The sequence below is a fragment of the Montipora foliosa genome, chromosome 5, assembly GCF_036669935.1.
Source record: "Montipora foliosa isolate CH-2021 chromosome 5, ASM3666993v2, whole genome shotgun sequence".
NCBI classification, from domain to species: domain Eukaryota; kingdom Metazoa; phylum Cnidaria; class Anthozoa; order Scleractinia; family Acroporidae; genus Montipora; species Montipora foliosa.
Genome location: NC_090873.1, coordinates 7,478,105 through 7,488,104, shown reverse-complemented (window position 1 = coordinate 7,488,104; position 10,000 = coordinate 7,478,105). Strand labels below are relative to the sequence as shown.

The following is a 10,000-nucleotide window of genomic DNA, read 5'->3' as shown; positions in this document are numbered from 1 at the left end:
CGGGTGAAATTTTCCTCCCAACGGTATCAGTTGAAAACGATTCGCTGTACCACGGATGTTGGGGGTTGTGATCTAAATGGAAGGGTTTGTTCGTTCAACAGAAAAGATTGAAAAGTCTGTTATTATTGGAAGCAATCTAACGTACCTGTTTAACCTGAGCAAATGGCTGAAGCCAGTATCACAAAGCAATAGCTCCTGGATACTCTGCTGGCGTGGTTCAAGAGACGGCTGGGCTTCTTCGACCTTTCACTATCTGTGTGATGGAAAAGGGCCAACTGTTACCATAATCAAGGTGAACCAGTATATATTCGGGGGCTATGCCAGCATATCATGGGGTGAGTAACTCAAAATACTTTGAAAATCAATCGCAATTCTTAAACGGAACCTCCAGTTCCACCATTCTCACTGAAAAAGGCAAATTTTAGAATTGCTTTTTATCACTTTAAATTTCACAGGTGCCGCCATCTTGAATATTTGTGACGTGTTATGGTTGCATTCAAGGGATAGTTTCACATCTCTGCGCATGGGCAAACTGTTACGTCAGTCCAGTTAATTTCATTGTTATTGAAACAATCGAAAGCACGGATGCAGGAAAAGGAAACAATACCATAGAAGTGTAAATACTTGGGACAGCTATTTTTAGAGTTATTTTCATAGAGTTACGTCGTAAAGTTTCCAAAATCTTGAATTCAGGATTTTGGAAACTAACATTCATAAAAGCTAATATTAGGCCTAAAAACTTTTGTTTAGGCCTAATTTGTCTTAAGGTTAGCTTTTATGCACGTTTAATCAGTCTGTTTACTCTAACAAACAAGCTTGTGTCAGGAAGGCTCCTGCTTGCACATCCTCGGAGACCCAGGGGCAGATCGCGGAGGCAAGAGGAAGTCTAAACGGGCAAAAGTTAAATGGCGACGAGGAAAAAGCATAGTAGGACGAGAAGAGCCCCTTGAGGACACTTGCCACAGTGTCTTTATTTATTTATTTATTTGTTACTTTATTGATTGTTTGATTGATTGACTGATTGATTCCTTTCTTTCATTAAGGTTATGGATGTTCTTGGCGTTACGATGCTACCGCCTTTTTGTTCTCCTTGCGCAACAAGCCGGAATGGGGGCCGACAAAGCTGCCACAAAAGGATGCACCTTCGAATAACGGCAAATCCATTTACGACTGCAATGGATCTGGTCCTACTTTCGGAGGAGGTTTTGATGTTCACATTTCAAACAATGCGTCATCTGGTACGTCTTCGCATTTAAAGCTTGGTTACACTTACAGGCTACCAAAAGGCCATCGTCCGGGAAGTCATTTCGGAACTACGTTCCTTGCTGGCACTAAATTTTTCCGCCCAACTGAAGTGGAAGTTTTCTATCTCACTTCGTAGGAACGTTCGGGAACTTTGCAATATCTCAACACTCTCCAAAACTAAGTTCATAATGAAGAATTAGCGATATGTGCAATGCAAATGACAGACACAATCAAGTCCGATGATACCAATCCACCAGTTGATAATACTAATTTACAGATGCATTTACAACTTATAAAACAAAAGTTTTTTTTCTGGATATATCTGCCATTCACTTTTCATTAGAAAAAAAAACAAAAAACAAAACAACGGTGCATGCAAGAGAAGATGAATCCTCTCTCGGTGCATGACAATGAAATTTCCCAAAATGGAAAAAGGTTCTACAGCAAGACCCGGTTTGCGAAAAAAAAAAAAAAAGTCTCGCTTCCAAGATTAGATATTTATGACCATTTGGTAAATGGATGGCATCATTCACAATTACTCTCCGGCTTTTGGTTATAAGAACGTCTAATTTTGGAGCTGAGGCTGACTGTTCTTGTATACTTTTGCAATGTGAGACTGAAAACCTTCTTAAGATTTTTTTAAATTTACATCAGACTTTGTTTCACCTGATGACTTTGATGGTGTTAAAGTTATTTTGAAACGATTATAAATGAGAACGGCTCATTAATAAAGACTGAGATGTGCACCATGTATACCACTAAGAAATCTATTGTTATGTCATACAAAATATGCCTTAAGGTATTTGGGTTAATTTACATTCATTTTCCTGTATTTTATGCTTTCATTTAAAGTAAAAATTAGCAAAATAAAAACGTTCTTCATCGACTCTCAGCCTGAGGAGTGTTCTTAATAGACCTTTCCACGGTTAATGACGCCATCTTGGCTGGGGTCTAAACACAGCAAAAATTACAGCAAATGTATGAGAGTTTGGCCAACTCGGAACCGGTGTATAACGCCGCTAGAAAGAGGCGGATTTCCACAGTCAAAGTGTCTTTTTAAAGACATTTATACTGAGTCAGGCTACAACGACCATAAACGAATTTTTAAGATTTCATACAAAGCCTTCTAAAATCATGCTCCAAATTCAATTTGCCGTGAAATTAGAAGCCACAAGAGAAGATTTATAATTCGAATTTACGGACGTCGTAGTTTCCTAAATGGCCTTATTTTACGTTGAATAAATGATATCAATAAAACTATTTAAAGTAGTGGCAAAAGTTGGAAACCCGTCTCCTTTGAGCGGCGCTACAGCGGTTCAAAGTCGGCCAAAATCCCATACATTTAGTGTAATTTTAGCCGAGTTTGCCCCCCAGCCAAGGCGGCGTTAAAAACCGTGGAAAGGTCTGTACGTTCTTAAAATTTTGATTAATCTCCGTTCTGTCAATTAACTATTCCTGAAAATTTGGCATATGGGTGCCGTCATTCACAATTACCTAAAATAAGCAAGGTGTTATACAGCAAGACCCGCTTTGCGAAAAGAAAAAACCTCATTTTGCCCTTTGTCTCGTGTTTAAACGCGTTCCATAGAACGTAGCATTTCCCTAAATTTCCTTCAAGATTTGTGAAGATCAACGAGAAAGATGTTAAACACACAGAACGACGTTCTAGTTTATGTCGTCGGCGTTAGTACATCTTGCTTAAGTTCCTCCGGTTGACACCACAGCATCAAGTAAAAAAATAATTCTGTTTTTTTTTTTTTCGTTTTTAACCCTTCGACTTCCTGGAGTGATCAGAATGTAAATTCTCCTCATAATTTCAAACATTTTCCGGTAAACAATTACAGAGAAAAGATTATTATAGCTAAGGCATATTGTCTTGACCTAATACCAAACTTTCATGACTAGCAAACAAGGAAATCTATGGCACCAGTTACTGAGGAAAGTTAACTTTTACATCACTGGAGGCCTAGGGTTTGAAGGACCAAACTAAAAAGGGCCCCTTACAGAGTCCTTAAACATCCGCTAACTTTAACGATCTTCTTAATTACCACGCGAATTGAACAACTTCACCAATGTTGTCCCTGGTGTTGCAAATAATTAGTTACTTCATTATCACTGAAGGATATCGCGAAACAAGCTACAATGAATTGCAAAAGTAGTTGGGACGCGACTGACGCCAGGATTGGCGTAAAAACCTCTCAGACGTCTAAAACTAAGCACAAGTGTCAAAATTCCACTAAAAGCTTTCAAATATAATAGTCTTTCTTTAATTTTTTCTATATATTTAAATTTAGCACAAGGTGCACGTTTTCTGATCTACACTTTCCATACAAGAATCAGTGCGAAACGTTGGAAAGAAAGATCTCATATTAGGTACGTGATAGCCTTATTTAGATAAGTATAATAAAAGTTATTAAATTCTCAACCTCGGATAATGCATTTCGCGTGCTTTGATTGGTTCACTCAATCTCGGTTATCAGCTCATATACCTTGGTTTGACCTTATATGGTAAATGCTTGCGTTCAGCGTTGCTAAACTAAAAATGTTTTCGCCAGAATGCGAAATTACTCTTTGAATAAAGCCAAAAAGGAGAAAAAAAACTTTTTTTGTGGAAAGTTTGGATCCATTCCGACGTTTAGAAGTACGCGAAAAGGCAAGAAATGTTTTTGTGATGAGCCTGCGTCTGTCTGACAACAAGGTATTACACAACATCGCATCAGTTCTCATCAAGTTTTTTTCGATTTCGCTCGGATTTGCTCGCTTTTTCCGCTCGTATTTCGTACTTCTAAATTTTTGGAGTTTAGGGAATTTAATAAAACAATTATTCCATTCGCGCTTGTTGGATATGAGACTGGTTATAGCCAACTCGGCGCTACGCGCCTCGTTGGCTATTTACCATCTCATATCCAACGCGCGCTCATGGAATAATTGTTAATTATATAGTGAAGTACAACTAAGTCGCTTGAATTTCAAGAGGGATATCCGCAGGGTTAACATGAAATATTCATGTGGTTAATTGGTGCTTTTATCCACAATTAGGTAGAAACACCCTTAAAAACTACGAACCATTTATTATTAAGTCGTTGCACGTCTGGATAAGCAATGATGAACTTCACTGGTTTGCACTAAACTGACGGTCGAACAGTTATCGCACCGTAAATAATTAAGGAGAAAGGATGAAACCGTTTGGCTGTACGACATTTCTGAAAGCTTCTATGCTTATACTAATAATTGTCCCCTCATATGCAGTTGCTACAGGTATGATACGTTGTTTTTTTCTCTCAATTTTATCATCACCTGAACTCAACAAATTTAACTGAGGCCCGCCATAGGTTCGAGGTGTCAGTTTTCTAAAAACGTTCTTATATCGTCAGTATTTATGCTATAAGAATGAAATTAATATCACTTTATTGGTCCTTGAATGAAGCTTCAAATCGAGAAAAGTATTCTTTTGTTTGAACGTTATTTGATATGTTAAGCTAAAGCGTGTCGGCAACATTTTATATCTCGCTTTTTGCATTTGTTACCTTCCATCAAAGTTCAAAACAATGTTTTTGACTGGGAATTTAAACAAAGTATGGTATAAAATCAAAACGCGTCAACAAACTGAAAAATGCTGACACCGCTTAGATGAATATTTATCTCAAAATTGATTGCTTAGAAATTTTCAGAAAATAAAAAATCCCTTGTAGCTTAAACCTTTAGAATAAGACTAACTGTTTTTGCTTTGACAACCTAACATAGAAAAAACAACGTTCTGAAACCAGACGAATACTTCGTTGGTTTAAAAACTACAAGATAATGTCAATTTTATTGTCATAGCACAACCTGACGTAATACAAAAAAATTGTTTAAAAATGACATCTCGAAGACAAGGCCTTAACTGTAAACACTCCGATGTTGTCAAGGAGCTCGTGTTCGCCGCGGCGTGCTCGATACCTTTCCCTTGTTTGTGTTCAGCTGCAATTTATCTATTTCAGAGAAAAAAGCCGACAAAGCTATCAGTCGCGGTGAACCTAGCATTGGTGTAAGTTTCGTAAAGTTTAAAGAGGATAAATTCTCCTACTTGAATATCACCATTCTTGGGTATAGTCACGTTGACTGGATGCCCCAGTGCTCGTTTACCTGCTTGGAAACTCCGACATGTTTTTCATACAACTTGGCTGCTAAACCGGACATCAACGGTAAACTGCTCTGTGAACTGCTCCCTTCGAACAAGTACAACAACTCGGACAAATTCGTGTCCAACAAATTTTTTCACCACTTCAGCATCGCGGTAAATCGAATGTCTTGGGTTTTTAGGGTATATAGTGTGTGATTCACCTCTTTTTACATTCTTATTTTATTAATTATTATTTTTTTATCGCGAAAATATTGACAAACCATGGAAAGGCGTTATGCGTATTCAAAAAAGGTGCGCATTGGGTACATGTGAACAGCCACGCCATGTTGGTGGATGAAAACAAAAGACCGTTCATTAGATCCTTTTGTTCGTCCACCAGCAATTGCATTGTATGTTATCCCATTGTTATCTGGGTCTATAGAGATTGGTTGCAAATCATCTATCTCAGAGGAAAAGGCCGGCAAAGTTTTCAGTCGCGGGGAAACTCACACTGGTGTGAGATATGCAAACTTTAAAGAAGACAAATTCTCCTACTTGAATATCACAATTCTTGGGTATAGTCACGTTGATCGGACGCCCCAGTGCTCGCTTGCCTGTTTGGAAACTCCGACATGTTTTTCATACAACTTGGCTGCTTACCCGGACATCAACGGTAAACTGCTCTGTGAACTGCTCCCTTCGGACAAGTACAACAACTCGGACAAATTCATGTTCAACGAATCCTTTCACCATTTCAGCATCGCGGTAGGTCAAATGTCTTGAACTCTTATAGCCTACAGTGTGTGTGTTCGTTCTTCTTTTATTCATTTTTTTCTTTTTTTATCACCAATAACATAGATAAACCATAGAAATTCAAATTTTTATGGTTTATATAAGATGCGATGTGTATTTCTCAAGCTAAATCTAAAACACTGCACCACATCCACGAAGGAGAAGGCATATAAATTTCTTATCCAGCCTACCGTTGAGTGCTCTTCTGTCTGGGACTGTTACACAGCTAAAAACATGAAGAAAGTGGAAATGGTTGAGAGGAGGGCAGCTCGTTGGATTCTTTCGCGTTACAATCGTCAGGATAGCGTGACTGATATGCTAAATGAACTGGGCTGAAAATCACTGCAATCCCGTAGAATAATTGCCCACTTGTCTATGCTTTATAAATTTAGAAAGCATTTAGCAAATGTAGATAATGCTAATCTCCACCCAATTACCTATTCCTCTACGCGTTCCTCTGGGCATACATATATGACTCTAAATGCAAGGTGTGATTTTTATAAGTATCCCTTTTTCCAAGAACCATACAGGAATGAAATGAGCTACCAAAGGAAGTAGCGTTGAAAGAATTACTTAAATCTTTCAAGAGTGAAATTTCCACAATTAATTAGCTCCATTTGTGTATATAATACTATTATTTAAGATGTTTTTAAAGTTTAATGCAGTCCTTTATATTCAGTATTGAATGAAGGACTTAAATGGGAAACCGAAACCGATATTGAAAAACGTGACGACTCTGAAGTATCGCGAACTTGGACATTATAAACTAGGTAAGCATTGCGTACATACGGGTAACGCTATGAAGAACCTCTTACACCACCACCACTGCCGCTGGTTGTTTCTGACTTCGTTTGTCGCCGGGATATAACAACCTCAGTTAATTGTACAAAACCGAACAGAATAAATTAAACATTGAAAGGCCAAGCCGTCATTGAGCGTCAATATCACTTTATTACCATGACTTTTAATATGACTTGTCAAATTAGTTCTTCAATTGGAAGATGAAGGTTTCGCTGCGTTAACAAGGACGTATGAAGTCATTGCATGGCAGTGCCTCTGGCTAAGACTTGAGACTAACTCACAGCAAGCGAGATTAAGCCTTACATTAATTCCACCGAAATCTATAACAAATAAATCTGGTTTACTGATTCTTTATAGTCACCATGTAGCGGTTGGCCTTGTAAAAACAATGGAACGTGTCTGCCTTTGTACGAAGAGAATAGCTACAAGTGTTTCTGCAAAGCGGGATCCACCGGACGAGTCTGCGAAAACGGTAAGATCAGACAAATGAGATGAGACTTCAGTAAACACGTACAGATGCATACAACGCGTTCGATTTACTCAATAGGGCCGTTTATACGAGAGAAAATTAGCCACGGATTACATAAGACGCGAACACCCCGTATAAATGGTACAAAATCTGCGTTTACGGCTTTCTCAAGCAGCGGCTTATCCTGGCCGGGGAGTTAAAACTCGTATAAATAGTTCATTTTGGGTATTATGTACGCCGCGGCCAGGAGCAAGCCGTGGCTTATTTTCTCTCGTATAAACGGCCCTAATGTTTTTTAAGCCCATACAGAATTTGCCATTTGGTTTCAGTGTTGTACTTAACATCATAGATAGTAAAATATTAATATAGAAACAAAGTTCACTCACTTGATACGGAGATCAAGTCCATCGCTCGTCGCTTTTAAAATTCCAGATATTTATTTTTCACCGCCTGCCTTGTTTACACAATCGACTTTCCTTTATTGAGCTCCATAAGGGTATACTTTGTTTAAAGATCCACTAAAACGCCATTCCCATTACAATGACTTCCGACGCCGGATAAAATCTACGCATTTCTACTACCCCTTCAAACGTACCAAAAATACGCACGGATTACTCTACCCACAAAGACACCACTTAGCAGGGGAGTGTCAGGAAAGACTTTTCCCGACACGAAAAAAAAAGCAAAGGAAAAAAAAATAAAACGACTAAATGACTCCCATTTTCCGACTGGTTTGCCATACTGGCAACCCAGTAAAAAGAGCAGGAGTAACGTCAGGTTGACATTTAAATGTAATTTTTTTTTGGCTTAGGGGTGTACCTGTTGCTTGAAGAAAAATGCGGGAAGGAACAACACTGGCCTTAAAAAACTTATTTGTAATTTGCTTAAAATTCCTCCAAAGAGATTATGGTATAATTTGGTCTACAAGCTGTGTGTCTGACTGGATGTTTGAGGAGTTATCTTCTTCTAAAAATTTGATCATAGGTCTAAAACATTTTAATAAGAAAATCCAAGCTTGTCTTCTATACGAAATTTTGATTTTGACTGGTACACCCCAAAGCTAAGGATTCTCAACAGCGTAGAAGGCTATAGACCACCAGAAAAGCATTATCCTCTCCTGAAGTATCGTGGTAGCCAGCCTCCCCCAGGGGAGGTTTTCGTCACTTCTCTTTAAGTGTATTGCATGCCATATTGTTGTTCTAGGTATCTTTTCTGTTAATCCCTTTGCTTTCAAAATCCAGGATATAAGTGAAAAACGAATCCTATGCATAAACTGTTTTCTTGGTGGCGAAGATGAGCAAAAATCTGGGTTTTTTTTTTCCAGCATGTGTGTTCGCTTTTGACTCACAACTCAATGCTTCCTCACAATGGGGCAGCAATGACGCTCTCAGCCAAGGAAAACTAAACTATCAAGAAACCAGGGGGTTGGGTAGCAGGTCAAGACAATTCCAATCAATGGCTGCAAGTAGATCTGGGAAGTCAGAAAAGGGTACGAACCTTAGCAACGCAAGGAAGAAATTACTCCCCTGATTGGCCTCATGCTGGATCCCATGCTCAGTGGGTGACCAAGTACAAGCTGCAGTACAGTAACGACGGGGTAAATTTCCAGTACTACCAGGAGCAAGGAGTAGTGAAGGTTAAAACAAATATTCTATTTATAATCGTAAGAGACAAAAAAGAGTATTGTTTAAAAAAATGCAGTTTAGTCTGCGAAATCGAATGAGAATTTAGGAACGTAACGCAGATATGAACTACCTTGTGTCCATACACTTTCGTTTAATGTAGAAAATGTGTACAATTTTGACAATAACGGACGTCTTTGACCTCACGCAGAGAATATTTCTTCACATAGCTCACTATGAAGGCAACCGGCCTTACTGATCTCACAGCAAGTTGAATGACTGAGTAGCGACGATGATGAATGCTTCTAGTTCAACAGGAACAAGACCAAACCGCAGGCAAGATGAAAATTTCACTTTATCAAGAATTCGACTGGCGTGGCGTCGTGCCATTGGCTTTGCTGTTGTTGTTTTATAACTGATCAAGTGTTGGGCAACATACCAACTACTTATACTCTCATGATCAATAAAAGGAAAAATCCTTGCAAATTTCATTTCTTGTTTCATCGCAAAATCAACACTCTGCACTATATTTTTACGTTCTTATATTTCAATGATCGGCATCATCTTTGATATGACGGTGTTGATGAAAGAAGAAATAAGGCGCTGGTCATCTAGTTGTATTGTCTAAAGGGTTACGTTCTCTTAAATATTAAGCTAAGGCCTCCATCATTTTGGGTTGAACATCGAGAAGATGTTAAAACACTCGATAAAAAAAAAAAACGAAATCGACAACGCTGGAGGTCAAAAGAGTGTAAAATTTTCACATGACATAATCAAATGTTTCAATGATAAATTTATCATCTTGTTGCTTTAGGAGTTTGATGGAAACATAGACAGGGACACTGAAGTTCATCATGATCTCAACCCACTAATCAGTGCACGTTACTTCCGGTTCCAACCAACAAGTTGGCATGGACACATATCAATGAGGGTGGGACTCTTTGGTTGCCCAGGTACCAGACATGTGTT

General features: G+C 38.5%; 1 protein-coding gene across 1 annotated transcript in view; it reads left to right on the top strand.

Annotated features, from left to right (window-relative positions):
* The first annotated feature begins 4,297 nt into the window (after positions 1–4,297).
* Positions 4,298–10,000, top strand: part of LOC138003543 (uncharacterized) — a 7,207-nt gene continuing 1,504 nt past the window's right edge. The window contains exons 1-5 of the mRNA XM_068849667.1: positions 4,298–4,503; positions 5,790–6,112; positions 7,298–7,412; positions 8,734–9,045; positions 9,846–9,984. Of these exons, the coding sequence (XP_068705768.1) occupies positions 4,422–4,503; positions 5,790–6,112; positions 7,298–7,412; positions 8,734–8,939 (726 nt within the window). The 5' untranslated portion in view covers positions 4,298–4,421 and the 3' untranslated portion in view covers positions 8,940–9,045; positions 9,846–9,984. The remainder of the gene's footprint in view (positions 4,504–5,789; positions 6,113–7,297; positions 7,413–8,733; positions 9,046–9,845; positions 9,985–10,000) is intronic.